This window comes from Haliotis cracherodii, unplaced genomic scaffold (assembly GCF_022045235.1).
Source record: "Haliotis cracherodii isolate W230 unplaced genomic scaffold, xgHalCrac1.p SCAF_3, whole genome shotgun sequence".
Classification (NCBI taxonomy): Eukaryota; Metazoa; Mollusca; class Gastropoda; order Lepetellida; family Haliotidae; genus Haliotis; species Haliotis cracherodii.
In genome coordinates, this window is record NW_027266286.1 from 13,647,923 (window position 1) to 13,668,129 (window position 20,207).

Sequence of the window (20,207 nt, forward strand, 5' to 3'; positions counted from 1 at the left end):
ACAAGAAATGGAAAGTCAGTGCAAGAGCTCCTTTGTTTTTCCAACTCTTCAGTTAACGAGCTATGTTTTGTCATTGATGATCCAGCTCAAATTTGTCTTTAGTATCTCTACACGTTTGAAGGCATTTTCTGCTCAGATGTAAACTTGTGCCTTGTTAATGAGTTGCGGTCGTACGGAGAGTTATGGCGGAGGGATGTGGTAGAGGACAACGTAAGATGCTAATGATGATATATGGAGGCTGTTGATGCAAGGTTGCCATAGGACTGGGAGTCTGTTATTTCTGGGATTCCTTTGTGTTGCATCTTCACATTCTCGAAGGTAGAGCTGTATGGTATTGCCACATTTTGAAATACTGAGGAATGCATATCCCCCTAAAAATACCAGAATATTGCGTTTTTCAAAATCATGCATATTTTCATCTTGTTGGCAATGTTTAGTAAGTGACCAGTCAAAGTGAAATTTTGAAATTCAGAAATTAGCAACTGATTCCTGTGATTGGAAGAGCAAAACTATTCGCAACCAGGTTCCTGTACATTATGTGTCTTGTAGGTATGCATTATGAGAAAAGCAACATCCAACGAAATGGCGTAAGAGGCGACTAACGGGATCGGTTGGTCAGGCTTGCTGACATGGTTGATGCATGTCATCGATCCCAATTGCGTGGATTGATGCTCATGATGTCAATCACTGGATTGTCTGGTCCAGACTTAATTATTTACAGACCACTGTCATATAGCTTGAATATTGCTGAGTGCGGCGTTAAACAAGAAACAAACCAATCCTTATAGGCACTTTGTTTCATTATCGGTTGCAGAGTTTAGTATTTCATAACTATATTTCTAATTTAGTATTTATAATTAACAAATGATGTCTTGATTCCAGCAATTTCGTTCTGGTATTCTGATCATTGATGTTATTAATCAGTTGGATATATATTCTGTATTCTCAGAATTTCGCAGAAGGTTGTATATGAGGGAAGTGTAAACTGCCCCCGAGAATATGGAACGAATCGAAATATGTCAGGCAGCACACAATGCACCATTGATTGGCAGTTAAATCTTTGTTTGCTTCAAGTTTGCATTCCAAAAGTTCCATAATAGACATTAAGTGCTGGGAAATCAAATATGGCTAATCAGGAAATTTTAGTTTAATACGTCCCCTTGTTCGTTGTATGAGCAATTGGTGTGACAGGGACAGTCATCAATATCTGTCAATATAGCCTGTAGGGTATCTGATTAGATTAGACTTGATGCCAGTCAATGCGCAGTACAAGATCCTTGTAGACTTGCTGACTACACTCTCTGTTGTCTGATGTAGACTTGGAGATTTGATTGGATTGGATGCTGCCAGTTTGAATTCTTTTCAGGAAATTGATATCATTTAAAATTCTCAAAACTAATTTGAAACAAAGGCCACTTCTCTATCTGATGCAGACTTGCATCCCATCTGGATTATAATTAGGAAACTTTGTATCATTTACAATTCTTCAGGCAAAAAATCTTAGTTTTTTAATTACCGTCATTTTCTGTATGATCATCCTCTATGTCTCCAGGGTTATTCTTGTGTTTACCAAAATTTGAGCTTGAGGTTATAAAGGATGTGCATTGCTTAGACTTGCACAAGTCTCTAAGGCAATAATTATTTGTTTAAATTATAATTTCTAGATTATGTAAATAACAAGAACAAGTAGTCCCTGTAAGAGACTTGAGTGATGTAATGTCCGCATTTCTAGATTTGCCTTTTGGAGGATAGAATTACTACACATCAATGGTCTTTTCATTCAGTACAGCCTTGGAGCAAGGCTATGTATTGCTATGCAGTAGGTGTGTATGTACCAGCCTTTATATCATCAGACTTACTTTAAACACTAAAATGTAAATAAACAGCCTTGAAACAAAACATTTGTTACATTATTTAAAGGAAGACAACTTTTTCTATTTTGAAGCAAAATTAGTTCTCAAATCATTTCCAGGTTTTGAAGGATAAAATCATGAAACCTCTGTTACCTGTTAGAAGGGTTCTCAAGTAAGTCGAGTGGGTCCAGCTGTTTAACATGCTGTATTTTCCTGAGTTGCATTCCTTAGCTGTGCCAGGATTTGCTGTTCATTATTTTGAATTCAACCTGATTATTATCCATGTTCTGTCAACACCATACTCAGGGATTTGCCAAAGTGTTCAACCTTTGCTCTGGGATTTTCTCATGCTTTAAAGGGGTGCTATCCTCAGGCCAATAGCCTGCCCCAGCCAGTTTGACACAAGTCACTCAAACTCCACAGCTGCTGACCATGAGACCATATTATTTAGGCATTTAATATAAACTCAGATCAGTGGTTCCTTACTCTTAAAGTCTAAATTATTTACTTCATCTCATCTCATGTCTTTTTGGATTTTTGGCAGACATGTTGCCATTCATGTGGCTTCACATGTAGTAATTTCAGTTTTGCACAAGCTGCTACAGACAGTATATCCAATATGAGTGTCAGGAAACTCAATCCAGTCTATGCATCAGATGAGAGTCACCAGACCACTTTGTTTCTTTTTGACCCTGAATTATTCAGGCGTAGTTATCAATTATTGCAATTGTCAAAATTGAAATTTATTACATGTGACTTTCAGCAATTGGGTTTGCATGTGAGGTTCAAAGGGAGTATTGAGTTGTCCCGTGATGGGAGAAGAACGTCATGTGATAGGAACAGTTGAGTGAGTGGAACGCCACAGCACCACTTGGAGGATGACTTGATCTCTCAGAAGAGTTGCTTCTTCTTCTTTTTGATCTCTTGACCAGTTAACTAAAACAGTTTGTGTCTATTTTTAGCTTCATGAAAACTTAACTTTGTTAAAAAATGAAATTGCAATTTAAAATATATTTTTTTTATATTAATGGAATAACAGGGAAAAAATGTCAGCTATTGTATAAAGAGCATGACGTGTGTTATTAGATAACGATTTGCCGATGGCTTGATTGTTTTTGTTATTAATCATCTGAACGGTGTGAGACCATGAATTATGATATTGTGCTACATGTTTTGTTCTGTGTTCTGTCTGTGACAATGAGCACTGACAGGTGGCCAAGTTGAAGAGAGAGCCATCTTAATTCCTGTAATTCAGTTCGTAAACAATGAAGATGGTACTCCTCTGGCGCCATATCATTGAGGCATGTAATATGAACTCTGCTCAGTAAGTAGTTTCTATTCTTAAAATCTAATTTATTTGGTCAGTCTCATCTGGTGTCTTTTGGGATTTATTGTTGATATGTTCACTGTCATTTAGTTTGAAATGTCACATGAGAGTTTGGTTGTTCTTCTGCAGTAGGGTGGTCGGGTAGCCTAGTGGTTAAAGCGTTCGCTCGTCACGCCGAAATCCCGGCTTCGATTCCCGACATGGGTACAATGTGTAAAGCCAATTTCTGGTGTACCCCAGCATTATATTGCTGAGGTATTGCTAAAAGCGGTGTAAAATCAAACTCACTAAATCACTCTTCTGCTTTTAGCAATATTTTGTTGAGAAGTTCCAATATGAAATATCGCAAGAGGCCTCGTTCAGAGTGATATTTCAACCATTGAATATTGCTAAAAGCAGTGTAAAACTATACTCACTCACTCACTCACTACAAGGGAGATAACTCTTTACCTGTGATTATTAATCCATAGACATGTTGGTCTAGCAGATGTACAATCCAGATTAATATTGTTTTCCTGGATATTAAACTTTGTATTATTTCTATTATGCTTTTGAATTTGGAGGATGATGTAAGATTGCTATTTGTATTGCAGTCGGCGATGTCCATGAGCAGCTCTGAGAGTCGACACAGCACGATGAGTACCACGTCCTCTGACCTCCTGTCCTACCAGGACGCCCTGGAGAACGTCCTCACCTGGCTGCTGGAGGCTGAGGAGGTCATCGAGAAACAAGCCTCCATTGGACACCTCGTCTACAGTGTCAAGAAACAGTTCAATGAACATGAGGTACGTCCGCTTGCACATCTGACAGCAAGGGACAACTTGTCATGAATACGTGCTGTTGATGCAGTTATTTATCTTGACAATCTGATTGAGCAAAATGTTAAATTAAGCTAAATTAAGTCTCTTTTGTATTTATTTTTGTTGGTTTACAGATTATTCACAAATAAATTGAGTTTGGGAAAGGAGGGAATTTCTGGCAAATTGTGTTTAACTGGCACTTTGTGGGGAAATAATCCGATTTGCAGCTGGAAGTACAAACGAGAGTAAACTGCCTTGTGGCTTCAGAGCACATGGCAAGGAACATGGATCTGGCTGGAGCTTTTTCCCTTTACTCTCAATACTGCTTTGTCACTTAATCAGTAGTGAGTTTTGATACCAATGTCATATCCTTACTGCGTTGCAAGACTCTAAAATATTTTTAGTTGGTGGTGTTATAAATATTTTTTAAAATGATAATTTGATTTTGATTTTTTTCCATTTTCTCAGTAATTTGGGGTGGCGTATCTGTAAACCAAATACAAAAAACTCATTGACACAACCATCTCAAAGACCCTTGTGAAAACAGGGTACTGCCTGATAATAATGTGCAGCCCCACTCACAAACTCACAGCCAAATACCAGTAACCTTAATACCACCAATACAAATATTATATGCCATCCATATACCACCCAGCCATGTACCACCCACCTGTATACCATCCACCCATATACCACCCACCCATATATCATCCATCCATATACCACCCATCCATAAACCACCCACCCATATACCACCCACCCATATACCACCCATCCATATACCACCCATCCATAAACCACCCACCCATATAACACCCACCCATATACCACCCATCCATATACCACCCACCCATATACCACCCACCCATATACCACCTACCCATATACCACCGACCCATATATCATCCATCCATATACCACCCATCCATAAACCACCCACCCATATACCACCCATCTATATACCACCCACCCATATACCACCCACCCATATACCATCCATCCATATACCACCCACCCATATACCATCCACCCATATACCACTCACCATATACCACCCATACATATACCATCCATCCATATACCACCCATCCATAAACCACCCACCCATATACCACCCACCCATATACCACCCATCCATATACCACCCACCCATATACCATCCATCCATATACCACCCACCCATATACCATCCACCCATATACCACTCACCCATATACCACCCACCCATATACCATCCATCCACATACCACCCATCCATAAACCACCCACCCATATACCACCCACCCATATACCACCCACACATATACCACCCACCCATATACCATCCACCCATATACCACTCACCCATATTCCACACATACATATACCATCCATCCATATACCACCAACCCATATACCACCCACCCATATACCACCCATCTATATACCACCCATCCATATACCATCCATCCATATACCATCCATCCATATACCATCCATCCATATACCACCCACCTAAATTCCACTCATCCATATACCACTCACCCATATTCCACCCACCCATATATCACCCACCCATATGCCACCCATCCATATACCACCTACCCATATATCACCCACCTAAATATCACTCATCCATTTACCACCTACCCATATACCACCCACCCATATACCACCCACCCATATACCACCCACCCATATACCACTCCCCCAAATACAACCATCCAGATATCAGCCATCCGCCTCCAGGGGTCAGTGGACCGGGTGGCTCGGAGTCAGTACACTGTGTCTGAGTGGGGTATTCATGTTAAACTGCGGCATGGTATCTCAGTGGGCTAGCTCTATAAAATCGACATTAGCTGGACTTTATCAAGCAGACACGCAAATATCACACACACAAAATTCACCCATGCAAATATCAAGCACCCAAGTGCCACCCATGTATCCGAACCCAGGCGACCCGTGAAGATTCTGGGGTAGAGTAGGTCTTCAGCAACCCATGCTTGCCGTAAAAGGCCACTTTGCGTGTCATAAAAAGGAAACTAACGGGATCGGGTGGTCAGGCTCACTGACTTGGTTGATGCATGTCATCAATCCCAATTTGCGTGGATCGATGCTCATGATGTTAATCACTGGATTGTCTGGTCCAGACTCGATTATTAACAGACCACCATCATATAGGTGGAATATTTCTGGGTACCTCGTTTAACAACCAACCAACCAACGAACCCAGGCCCTGCTGTGATGCCAACTTGTCTGCTTGCAGGAGTTCATGCTGGAACTGACCAAGCACCAGGACAGTATTGGGAACGTCCTGAAGGAGGGAAATGACCTCATTGCAGAGGGCAAGGTCACTGAAGAGGAGGAGAATGAGATCCGTGTCCAGATGGGGCTGCTGAACAATCGGTGGGAAGACCTCCGCCTCAAGGCCCTTGACAGACAAAGCAGGTATGTATATCATATATTGCCCCTCGGGGAGCCCAATATAGAATAAGGCCGCATAGCAGCACCTATGCTTGTTTCAGCATCCCACTAACTAGGATTGGGTGTTTGACTTGGCAGAGTTTGATCATTCTTGTCTTGATCGTTGCTTGAGCTATCAACCACTGGTTTGACAGACTTGGGTTTTCTCATTACAGCATGCTGTGAATTTGCTGATCGGCATCTGACAATTTCGAAACTCAAACTCTTGATACAGACTAAGTTCAGTCTGAAGATGATTTGATGGCCACAACTGCTACTTTGTGTATGTCTTGTTTCCCTGGTGGCATGAACTGTGTACATCGACCTGTGAAGATTCCGGGGTAGGAAAGGTCTTCAGCAACCCATGCTTGCCGTAAAAGGTGACTATGCTTGTCGAAAAAGGCGACTAACGGGATCGGGTGGTCAGGCTCGCTGACTTGGTTGATGCATGTCATCGATCCCAATTGCGTGGGTTGATGCTCATGATATCAATCACTGGATTGTCTGGTCCAGACTCGATTATTTGAAGACCGCCGTCATATAGCTGGAATATTGCTGAGTGTGGCATTAAACAACCAACCAACCAGCCAACAACCACCTGTTTACATCACACAGTCACAATGGAAAATGACACTTGGTTTTGTGACCCTCTCACCCTGCTAAATAGGTCTGACTGAAAAACACTTTTCAAAAGCATTTTGTTATTATTTTTTTATGTATATGCACCTCAAATCATCGTCTGTCTGTCCATTGTAAAGATTTAATGGTGTGGATTAAAAAATAGAAACTCCTTGCCTACCCACCTTTGTTTATCTTGCTTGCACTGCACGAAACAAATACTTTCAATGCTGGACGAGTCTACTATGCTATAGCTTTGACATTGGGAGTGGTGAAGCCCCTTTTACTTATGTCTGATAGTTCATAGAAAGCAGATTATCAGCACCGAGTTCTTATTATAATCAGATTAGCCTTAGTCTGCAGGTGTGAAGATTAGGAAATAGATTACAGCATGTCAAAGTGTGAACTCAGGGATAATCTCTAGACTGGTTGCCGATACTGTCACGGAAGTGGTTGTGTCATCGTCAGAGTCTGTTCTCCGTGTTAGTGACAGTGACATATTGATCGGAAGGTATTTATTTATTTGCTTTTTATTGAAAAAGTGAGCTTAAAACATTATTTGATTCTCATTTTTGCACACAGAACATGAGCTTGACCTAAAATCATATTCTCAAAGATTAAACCTGCTGACACTCGGGACCAACACTATTATCCTGCAATCCAAATGTCAGTATATTCTCCAGCTCATAGTCTGAGATGTCTCTATAATTCAGCCATCTGCTTCCTAATTTCATGGTATATATAGTCTGAGATTGACAGTCACCCACCTGTTCCCATAGAACATTGGCATAAACTGCAGTCTGTTGAATAATCAGGGCCACCATCTTCAATAACAAAGTCATCAGTTTCTTGACAGCCTGCAGTATAGGGCTAGGTTTATCAGTTGATGGAGTTGCTATGTACATGCTTGGCCAGCCAGGTAACTACAAGGTCTGGGGGGCATCTGATGTAGCTGATAACACCCTCTCAGACGAGGAAGTTGGCGCAGGAAATGTACCACTGGACATTGTATTGTTATGCGTCAGATTGATCTGTCAGTTTGATATCAGTACGTTGTGCAGTGCCAGTACCCTAAAGATTTGAGAAATTATCACAGGTTAAATTTGTTTGTACATTGATATTATGAGCGATAAGATATGGGGGTTTAGGGGGGTTCTCTCCAGGTTACAGCATGCAACTTAATTTGTCTTGGCATCCAAGAACTCTTGAGTCCTATCAGTGTGCACAGCTGGTACAAGTAAACTAGACTGGGATTTTGACATAGAATGCATGACCATGCATGCTTATAAGCTTTGGGCTCAATGTTTTATTGATTTTCAGTGTAAAACTACAAAAAATGAAGAAAAATTGAATTTCAACCCTGAAATATTGGCATCCGTGTGCCAGATTAACATTTCATGGCATCCAGTGTACAACACTGCGGCATACAGAATACCACTTTACAGGGATCCGCATCCGGCTACCAAAAGGGGGGTGGCGCCCTCATAAAGGAAATGTGCCTGAAATATTGTTTTGGCAAAAAATGTAAATTAAAAACTAGACGATTTTAATGAAATACTGTTTTATTTGAAAGCTGGAGTAGAGCTGGGACAAGATGGGGAGGGTGCATGTGTTTGTAGATATCAAGACAGTCTCTGGATCACATCTATCTTCACAAACTACTTATCAAAACTGTGCAATGAGGTGGCCTAGTGGTTAAAGTGTCAGCTCGTCACATCAAACACCTGGGTTTGATTCCAGTATGGGTATAATTTGTGAAACATTTTTAGAGTACCCTTTTACGGGTATTTTGCTGGAATATTGCTAAAAGTGAAATATGATCCCACTCACTCACTCACTCACTCACTCACACACTCACACTCACACTCATTTAATTCAAAGACCCACAAAGTGTTCAAAGTTAAGCAGGAATGTCAGGGTGCTCTGTCATAACTTTTTAACACTTAAGATTTATGTGGTCCCTACATTCAAATTCTCCCAAAGAAAACCTCAGAGAACTCGGTGCCTCCCTTAAGTTCGGACATTGAAATATCCTCCCAATAGAAAATAACAAGTACGAAGCACTCTATTGAAATCAGGAACATCCTTCCTCCAAATTCATTTCCCCAATTTACTTTGGAGCCTTAGATGCTATTAATGATAGATAAATGTGTCAGAATATTTATATCATTTCTTATAATAGTCCTCTTCAAAACTCTTTAAAATATGATTTGTAATTTCAACAGATACACAGCTGTTAAAAGTGCTAAGGGCTGCATGGTATACGGGCCATATTTCCCTGCATGACGTGATGTACTTGGGTTGTATTCTCTCTGTAGCATCAGCAGGGGAAGAGCTCCTTCATCACTTACAAGCTTTAGGCATCTCCCCAATCTGTAAACTATTTCACTGCATGTAAAGATAAGGTTGATTTCTTGCACTTAACATGACATAAGAGTCAAGATTAGAGAACAGCTATCACCCCACCACTATATCATTGCTGATGCACCATTTGATATACTACTCAAAACAATTTAAGGAACACCCACAATTGGAAGGCTTAGAGTTGCAATACCCACCAGCCAAGATGGATTAACTGTAGTCATCTGAAAATATTGGGTGCTCTTTAACTATATTTGAGTAGTATATATGAGTTAATGCCATTTACGCCATGGTCAGCAATATTAACTTGATATATACGCAAGAAGTTAAGTTACACTAAGTTAATTTCATTTGACTGTAGTTAATTTGACATATTAGCTATAGTAATATGAAAAATCCATGTTTACTTAACCTTGAGTAGTGTATCATGATGGTTTGCAAATAATCAGTCGTGGGCCAGGTAGTGGTTGATAGAGGAAGCAATGATCTACCCTGTTGTGGTTCAACACGGTCACTCAGCTTACACATTGTGACCACCAAATCCACATTGTCTGGCTCTAATGACACAGATGATGTACTGGGGACATATTCCGTCCAGGATGCTGACATGGATGTGGGGGGCACGGGTGGCCCAGTCGTCTCAGGCGCCGCGATTCGCTGTGCAGAGTTGCGTCCCTTGGGCACGCCAGAAACCTATGATTGTGGGTTCGAATCCTAGTTCCCCCCGATTATGTTTTTAGGTTTGTCAACACCATACCCGTGCTCTTGGGTTTCATCGAAGTGGTAAACGTCTGAGACCTGCATCATTCCTCCCACATTAAGCTGACACACTATGATATAACAGTAACCCAGAAGGGGGGGACCCAGGTTAGAGTTCATCTCTAGCAACCTATGCTTTCTGAAGACAGCTGATAAACTGCATCAAGTCATCCAGATTGGTGACTTGGTTTTTAGGATGTCTTCATATCCAAATTGTGTGGATTGTTGCCCACAATAACAATCACTGGTTTGTCTGGTCCTGACTTAATTATTCATCGACCATGGTCATAATGCTCGAATATTGAGACAAAATAAGAAACTAAAACATTATGTGATCCTGTGAATTTTGTGATTTTTTTGTGTGATGATACCCTGATGACGTAGGATGTTGCTCATAATATCAACCATTGGTTTGCTTTGTCCTTACTCTATTATGTAAAAGCTTCATGATACAGATACATATTGCTGACTGTTGCAATCAGGCTGCTTCAAAGTAAGTTCCCATTTTGCTCATTAGAAGCTACTCCTATCTAGAATATACATGGAGAGGATTAAAGCAGGAATTTTATTATTGATAAGGTTGCACTCCTAAAAGGCATCGTAATGAGACATGCTGAGTATGTCCTTTAGGCACAACAGCTACTTATGATTGTCGGTTTCGGATTCCAGTTTGCCCTGGTTATGTTTCTAGATTTGTCAGCGCCAAACCCGTGCTGTGGGTGAAAATCTGCATCACTTCAAATTTTACTAATTCTACAAGTTGACACACCATGATGGAACTGACATACAGTTCAAGGCAGTGTTAAAACAAACTTACCGTATTCGACGTAATAAGCGCCCAGGGCGCTCTCAAAATTAGAAATAGGGAGCTCTTATGAGAATATTATTTTGGTGAAAAAACAGAGTTAAAGGATAAATTTCGTGGTTTATGCTGACAGCCTGAAATGTTTATATACGACAGATATATTTTTCCAGAATTTAATTGCCCATAATTAAGGGTGCATATAACACACGAGTGCGTACTATACGCGAATAAATATGTTTTGTGTACATTGATTAATCGGAAGGGGTGCTAATTGGGATTGTTTACTAGCCAATATGTTAGCAAATATCGCCGTGGGCGCTTATTACGTCGAATACGGTACTCATTATTTGATTGATAAATCCTGCCAGTACAGGATATGTTGTCCCTATAAATTGAATACTCCTTTCTTGTCTTTATTTGTAATTAGCTGGTTAGAAATAACAAATCACAGGAAGATAGTGTAGTTTTAATCCTTGTCTTTGTTTATGCCAAGTACTCTGTCAATATGCAGCACACTCAAACCCATCAGACTTCAAAGGATCAGTGGTGTTGCAGGGCCATTGATTTGTGATAAAAGTGTCTGTAATGCTCTGAATATTTGATGAAATCACACAAAAAACCCTTGTTTTTATTGCTGATAGTCATTAAATAATCATTGAAAATAATTCACTACAAGGACATCGCATTTGGGAAAGTGTGTCGTACGGGGTTTGATTAGTGGATTAGATCTGATGGTAGCCATAAAGATTTAAGTGTCAACATTTACAAATTTGAAGACGGTATGGTGGCCTCGTGTTAGCTCATTGAACTAAAGATCTTTGTACAAAATATTTGACACCTACTATAATGTATGACTACAGAATTAGTCGACCATCATGAAGCGTTTCTTGCTCCCTCAGGAGGAGGTCGGGTAGCCTCGTGGTTAAAGTGTTCGCTCGTTATGCCCGAAGACCCAGGTTTAATTCCCCACATGGACACAATGTGTGAAGCCCATTTCTGGTGTCCCCCTGCCACGATATTGCTGGAATATTGCTAAAAGCGGCGTAAAACCTCACTCACTCACTCACTTGCTCCCTCAAAGGGCACCCAAATAACCTATGATTGTCATCAGATCTAACTGACGTTGCACTCTGTGACCTGGCTGCTGACTGCATGTCATGTATTCCTGACTATGTACATGCCACCGGTATTTGACGACAGAGATATTTGACGGCAGATTCCAACATGCAGACATGCACTCACTCCAGTGAACATTAACTGTCGAGTTTGCTATTTCAACAACTGAATTTGTTTCTTACTGTATGTGACAGTGTCACAGTCATGTCAACCCAACAAACTGTTGCTTGCCACTCCATGAGGACACACATTAGAATAGGTCGCCAACAAACTGTTGGTTGTCACTCCATGAGGACACACATTAGAATAGGTTGCCAACAAACTGTTGGTTGTCACTCCATGAGGACACACATTAGAATAGGTCGCCAACAAACTGTTGCTTGCCACTCCATGAGGACACACATTAGAATAGGTCGCCAACAAACTGTTGGTTGCCACTCCATGAGGACACACATTAGAATAGGTCGCCAACAAACTGTTGCTTGCCACTCCATGAGGACACACATTAGAATAGGTCGCCAACAAACTGTTGGTTGCCACTCCATGAGGACACACATTAGAATAGGTCGCCAACAAACTGTTGGTTGTCACTCCATGAGGACACACATTAGAATGATTAGATATTTGACGGCAGATTCCAACATGCAGACATGCACTCACTCCAGTGAACATTAAATGTCGAGTTTGCTATTTCAACAACTGAATTTGTTTCTTACTGTATGTGACAGTGTCACAGTCATGTCAACCCAACAAACTGTTGCTTGTCATTCCATGAGGACACACATTAGAATAGGTCGCCAACAAACTGTTGGTTGTCACTCCATGAGGACACACATTGGTCGCCAACAAACTGTTGCTTGTCACTCCATGAGGACACACATTAGAATAGGTTGCCAACACCCATGAGGACGCGCATTAGAATAGGTCGCCAACAAACTGTTGGTTGCCACTCCATGAGGACACACATTAGAATAGGTTGCCGACAAACTGTTGGTTGTCACTCCATGAGGACACACATTGGTCGCCAACAAACTGTTCTTGTCACTCCATGAGGACCCACATAGGTCGCCAACAAACAGTTGCTTGTCACTCCATGAGGACACACATTGGTCGCCAACAAACTGTTGCTTGTCACTCCATGAGGACACACATTGGTCGCCAACAAACTGTTGCTTGCCGCTCCATGAGGACACTCATTAGAATAGGTTGCCAACACCCATGAGGACGCACATTAGAATAGGTTCGACAACAAACTGTTGCTTGCCACTCCATGAGGACACACATTAGAATAGGTTGCCGACAAACTGTTGGTTGTCACTCCATGAGGACACACATTGGTCGCCAACAAACTGTTGCTTGCCACTCCATGAGGACACACATAGGTCGCCAATAAGCTGTTGCTTGTCACTCCATGAGGACACACATTGGTCGCCAATAAGCTGTTGCTTGCCACTCCATGAGGACACTCATTAGAATAGGTTGCCAACACCCATGAGGACGCACATTAGAATAGGTCGACAACAAACTGTTGCTTGCCACTCCATGAGGACACACATTAGAATAGGTTGCCGACAAACTGTTGGTTGTCACTCCATGAGGACACACATTGGTCGCCAACAAACTGTTGCTTGCCACTCCATGAGGACACTCATTAGAATAGGTTGCCAACACCCATGAGGACGCACATTAGAATAGGTCGCCAACAAACTGTTGCTTGTCACTCCATGAGGACACACATTAGAATAGGTTGCCAACACTCATGAGGACGCGCAGTAGAATAGGTCGCCAACAAACTGTTGCTTGCCACTCCATGAGGACACACATTAGAATAGGTTGCCAACACCCATGAGGACGCACATTAGAATAGGTCGCCAACAAACTGTTGCTTGCCACTCCATGAGGACACACATTAGAATAGGTTGCCAACACCCATGAGGATGCACATTAGAATAGGTCGCCAACAAACTGTTGGTTGTCACTCCATGAGGACACACATTAGAATAGGTTGCCAACACCCATGAGGATGCACATTAGAATAGGTTGCCAACAAACTGTATTTGCCACTCCATGAGGATGCACATTAGATTAGGTCGCCAACAAACTGTTGTTGCCACTCCATGAGGACCCACACAGGTCAGATTGCTTTGTGTGGGAGGTGACCATATACCTGATCATCATTCTTCCGGTGTGGATTGTTACTCATGTTACCAGTTACAGTCTTGATTATTTACAGTCCAGTGTGATATAGATGGACTATTGCTGACCACAGCATTAAACACCATTCACTCTTCCATAGTTACTTCACTACGGTCTGATGATAAGAACAAAGTGTCCCTTACAATTCGTTTGAAAACTACTACCTGTCAGTGTCAGAAACTTAATGCACTCTCGTCTGTCAGGACAGGAGTTGAGAAAAGCATTAGATGTATTCTTCTCTGACATCTTCGATCCAAACGCTTTTATTCCTACAGCTCCAAAGAAAATTAGGTCTTTCGGTAAATGCTGCCAAAAAAATAACTTCTCCCAAGTATTAATGGGGACATTGAACTGGCAGCTGCTGGGTTGGCAATGCAACATTTATACCCTGCTGACAGATCAGTATTAGAAGTGGTTCTTGTCAGAGATCTGAGTGAACCAACAGGCATCCTACCCTGTACTGTGTTGTGGGACCCTCACCTGCTGGCGTGGCGGCATGGCGCCAACACCTTGCTGCCAGTATTTATAAGTGCTGCTAATGTTTGATATTTAGTGCATAAAATCTTATCAAGGCGTTGATGGTCTTGCACTCCTTTGAACAAGACAGAAGTTTATTTTTTGAATGATGATGAACTTCATGGTTGTCGTAAATGTGATAAGTGTTCTTTAGAACGAAAACGGATTATATTTTTTTATTTTTGATGAATTTGGTTTATGCTTTGAATTGAAATATTACATTCTTGTGTGCAAAAGACTTGAGTGAAATATATGTTGAATTATGGAATTCTTTGTTTCCATTGATGGGAGAGTTTTTGAATTTCGGATCATGGCATACAGTATATAACATCATTTAAGACATTTTGGCTATGTAAGGTAACAACCATTTGATATTCTTGGGAGGCCTGGGATTTTGTTGGTTTGTTGTTTAACGCCGGACTCAGCAATATTCCAGCTATATGAGGGCGGGCTGTAAATAAGTGAGTCTGGACCAGACAGTCCAGTGATTGATATCATGAGCATCAATTCACGCATTTGGGTTCGATGACATGCATCAACCAAGTCAGCAAGCCCTTTGGTGCGATTTTGTATGGAGATTAGATTTTTTTTCAGCTTCAACAGCTAAACCGGATATTTAATTTATTAAAACTATGAACTGGAATATATTTTTAGAAAAGGCCTTGCAACAATGTAATTTTTGTCGAAGGCAATTTCTTTTTATTGGCTCCGATCTCCGATTAAGTGTATTTGTTTACAATCAAGAGAAAAATCTAGTCAAGCAAATTAGCTTGTGGCAGTGATATAATGCTAAGTCGTCACAGCGCTTGAGTGTGGCATGGAAACACTTCAACACCAGATAGGGTGTACTCAGACAGAATCCATTCGCTGAAGGATCTTGTCTGACTATGCCTGTGTGGTGATGTGAAACATGGAGAGATCTCGGTGGCAGACGTCAATGAGATAGGGGGTTCAGATGTGTTTTGGATGTAGGTAAACATTCATCTTTGAAGTTACAATGTCTGTAATTACATCCTTGAGTTCCATCTCGGAATGATTGAAAATGATTGAAGAATAAACTGTCTGTTTCACATGTGGGTGGATACTAAATGATATATTTTATGGATGATTTTTCTTGTTGGAAGAAAATATATTTTGTTTGATGTATCTATAACACTGACGTTCCATTTTGCGGAGATACCGGGTATTTGTTTCTGCGCTGAACAGAAACCTGGTTATTTGCCTTGGGTAATATGAAACAGCAACATGTTTCTGATCAGATTGTGTAGAACAAGTAACATCATTGTTTCCTAGCTGACTTTTGGATGAGTGGACATTATAATTTCATAAAACTGTAATATACCCATCAGTATTCCACTTTCAACAAATATCAAAACCCAATGAAATTGTGTTGTCTCTGTTTATTTATGCTCCAAGTATCAATTATCAATACTACTCCATGTTACAGACTCCATATGTTACATTTGTCAGTACTAGTACTGTTGATGTTGTTTATTCTACCAGTACTAGTACTGTCCTCTGTAAGACTCCAGATGCTGTGTGTGCTCCCAGTACTAGTACTGTCCTCTGTAAGACTCCAGATGCTGTCTCTGCTCCCAGTACTAGTACTGTCCTCTGTAAGACTCCAGATGCTGTATGCTCCCAGTACTAGTACTGTCCTCTGTAAGACTCCAGATGCTGTGTGTGCTCCCAGTACTAGTACTGCCCTCTGTTAGACTCCAGGTGCTGTATGCTCCCAGTACTAGTACTGTCCTCTGTAAGACCCCAGATGCTGTATGCTCCCAGTACTAGTACTGCCCTCTGTAAGACTCCAGATGCTGTGTATGCTCCCAGTACTAGTACTGCCCTCTGTAAGACTCCAGATGCTATGTGTGCTCCTAGTACTAGTACTGCCCTCTGTAATACTCCAGATGCTGTATGCTCCCAGTACTAGTACTGTCCTCTGTAAGACTCCTTGTGCTGTGTGTGCTCACAGTATTAGTACTGCCCTCTGTAAGACTCCAGATGATGTATGCTCCCAGTACTAGTACTGTCCTCTGTAAGACTCCACATGCTGTGTGTGCTCCAAGTACTAGTACTGCCCTCTGTTAGACTCCAGGTGCTGTATGCTCCCAGTACTAGTACTGTCCTCTGTGTTACAGATTGCAGCAGGTGCTGATGGACCTGCAGCAGCAGCAGCTGGATGAGCTGGCCAGTTGGCTGGCCCAGATGGAGGAGCGCATCAACCAGCAGGAGCCGCTCGGCTCCGATCTCGACTCCATAAAGCGACAAGTCAGTGAACACAAAGTAAGACATCCATGATTGTTTATTCCAGCAATAAAGTTATATGAATTTTTATTGAGGATCCAGGAATCTCTGTCGAAGTTTGAGAGCTATGATAGCCTTAATATTAAGATCATTTTGTGAACGTGGCCCCTGTATGATGTGGATATCCTGTTGTAGGGGATCCAGGAATCTCTGTAGAAGTATGAGAGCTATGCTAGTCTCAGCATTAAGATCACTTTGTGCACATGGTCCCTGTATGATGTGGTTGTCCTGTTGTAGCAGATTCAGGAATCTCTGTAGAAGTTTGAGAGATATGCTAGTCTCAGCATTAAGATCACTTTGTGCACGTGGTCCCTGTATGTGGATGTCCTGCTGTAGTAGATCCAGGAATCTATGTAGAAGTTTGTGAGATATGCTAGTCTCAGCATTAAGATCACTTTGTGCACGTGGTCCCTGTATGTGGATGTCCTGCTGTAGTAGATCCAGGAATCTATGTAGAAGTTTGTGAGATATGCTAGTCTCAGCATTAAGATCACTTTATGCATGTGGTCCCTGTATGTTGTAGCGGATCCAGGAATCCCTGGAGAAGCAGCAGAAGAGGGTGGACAGTCTGCAGAACATGGTGGTGGTAGTGGATGACACAAACACAGAGAGTGGTGAGTAATTCCTTCTGGCAGACACACTGCCATTACTCTGGGACTGCCTTGCTCAGTTAGCACAGTGAAGACTGTCTCACTCAAGGTACTAAACACACAGTCTGCCTGGCACTTGTAGGGGGACTGTTCCTCTTGGTAATTGTGAAGGCTGACCATGGGCTTCTAGACTGGAATACGTACATCATAAAAAACTTTGCAGAGTTTGCAGACAAAGTACCGTATATTTAGGGTTGTATGCTGAGTTTTTAAGATCAAAATCTTAAGTGATGGAAGACGTCAGCCAATAACCTCTACCAGCATTCTTTGAAAATATTTTGGTCACCTGGCTACTTGTAGAAATCTGCCACTGAATATTTCAACTGTTTATTACATGTTTATATGTATTTTTGTCAAGTTCAGACTTGCTATCAGTGCTTGCCCTGGTTCTTCTTTTAATGTGCTTTAAGTGAGTTGTGTTTAACGCCATTGTGAACTGTATCACAGCATATGACAGCTTCGTGTGGGAGGAAAGCCCGAAGTGATGCAGGCCTTAGACCTTTACCATGTAGGTGAAACCCACGAGCATGGGTATGGGGCTGATAAATGTAGAAACAATCGGGGTGAACCTGGATTCAAGGCCATGACCAAAGGGGCTTAACTCTGCACAGCCAATTGAGGTGCATACATCGTTAGAAATTGGCAGTATAGTCCTGTAGCCCTTACCAAACTGCCCAATAGTTAATGTATCATAAGGACTAGTAGAAATTTGCCATTTTTAAGGGTTTTGCTACATGTTATCATTTATAAGGACCAGTGGACTAAATATGTTAGTTTCTACCTCTGCCATAGACAACAGGGCCTCCCATGCCTCCTTATAATTTCATTGAATTTATATCTTCTTGATGAGATCTGGGTCAGATCTATCTTCATTCAATTTTTGCAAATATTTCCATCTGCTGGAACAAGGTTAATTGACATAACAAGCATCAGATTGTTTCTGTTGAATATTTCAGTGTGTGAAGCCATGGAGAAACAGCTGGAGTCACTGGGAAAGAGATGGGCGACAATCGGACGATGGACAGAAAAGAAGTGGATGATATTGCAGGAGCTGCTCCTCAAGTGGCAGCACTTCAATGAGGAACAAAACCAATTTGCTGATTGGCTAGCAGACAAGGAACAAGTGTTAGGGAGGATGCGATTGGCTGATCTGAATGTTGCAGAAGAAGTGATAGCTCAAGTCAGACAGTTGAAGGTAGTTCTCTTAAATATGTGAAGTGGTTTATGTTTTGTAGTGTATGGATAGTTGCAAAATTACCAGGGGCCCATTCCACAAAGCCATCTTAGCACTACGACTGACGTAAGTCTATGTTAAAGTATGGGAGTTACGATCATCTTAGCGCTACGATCGCTTTGTGGAACGGGCCCCTGCACCTCAGTGTTGTTGGGATGTAATACAATATTCGCTCATTCACTATATCTACTACTCGATCAAGAGAAGTTAAAGAACACACAATTCTTTAATATTACTTTATTTAATCTGTCATGGCATTTTGAGTGGTATATATAATAAAGAAATAAACGATGAGTGGGAGTGTTGTTAATCGTACAATAAAACTCTGCAGGGAGAATGAACCATGAGGGGTGCAATCACACTTTGTTCTTCATTGTTCTTTGCGATTTATAGCATAGCTATCGTATGTTTGTACTTATAGTATTGGTATTCAAGGAGACATTAGGAAAAAAATGTCACTGTGTTATTACTGTATATTAGCATTAATGATATACATCAGAAACTTTCAGTCAGCAGACATAAAATGGTGGTGTCTGATATCTAAACGACTCGAATTTACTGCCAATTTGCCTGAGCTTTTATTGCATGCACTGGTGACACCCTCGTCTAAGGTGCAGTTCAAGTGCAGAGTTACCTCCCTTAGGCATGCCAGTAGCCTATGATGAATCCAAAATTCATCCTGGTTATGTTTTCTGGTTTCTCAGCACCATGGGTTCACCAGAGTATGGGGAGACTGCCTGTCTGCATCACCACATTAAGCTGACACACTCTGATATAACTGAAGTAAAATTCAAAGCAGCTTTAAACCAAGCTAGCTCACTCACTCACTCACTCACTCACTCACTCACTCACTCACTCACTCACTCATTCTTCATATTCCCAACAGTTCTGCAGCTGCAAATTGCTGACATGGGAGATTTTGTTTTGTAAACACCTGACTCTGTATTTTCCAGGCGATTGAGAAAGACATGGTGGAACAAGTCCAGAGGTTTGACGAGCTGAACGACTGTGGTCAGCAGATCGTCCAGCATGTAGACAATCAGGTGGCTGTGGATCGCATCAGCTCCCAGCTGGAGCAGTTCCAGGAACGGTGGGAGCGACTTGTCCAGCAGATGGAGTACCAGAGTAAAGAGGTGAGGAAGAGAGCAGACGCACATGGCAGCCATTTTGAATTAACGCTGAAATGAATTAGAATCATCATTGTCAGTTCTATGGTGATAAGT

The 20,207-nt window shown here is 41.4% G+C and overlaps 1 protein-coding gene across 6 annotated transcripts in view; it reads left to right on the top strand.

The window, feature by feature from the left end:
• LOC139473657 (dystrophin-like) overlaps positions 1-20,207 on the top strand; it is a 452,560-nt gene that overhangs the window by 139,014 nt on the left and 293,339 nt on the right. For all 6 annotated transcript variants that reach the window (XM_071256342.1, XM_071256341.1, XM_071256343.1 and 3 more), the window contains 6 exons: positions 3,774-3,965; positions 6,226-6,407; positions 16,935-17,079; positions 17,624-17,714; positions 18,707-18,945; positions 19,938-20,117. In XM_071256342.1, the coding sequence (XP_071112443.1) occupies positions 3,774-3,965; positions 6,226-6,407; positions 16,935-17,079; positions 17,624-17,714; positions 18,707-18,945; positions 19,938-20,117 (1,029 nt within the window). The remainder of the gene's footprint in view (positions 1-3,773; positions 3,966-6,225; positions 6,408-16,934; positions 17,080-17,623; positions 17,715-18,706; positions 18,946-19,937; positions 20,118-20,207) is intronic.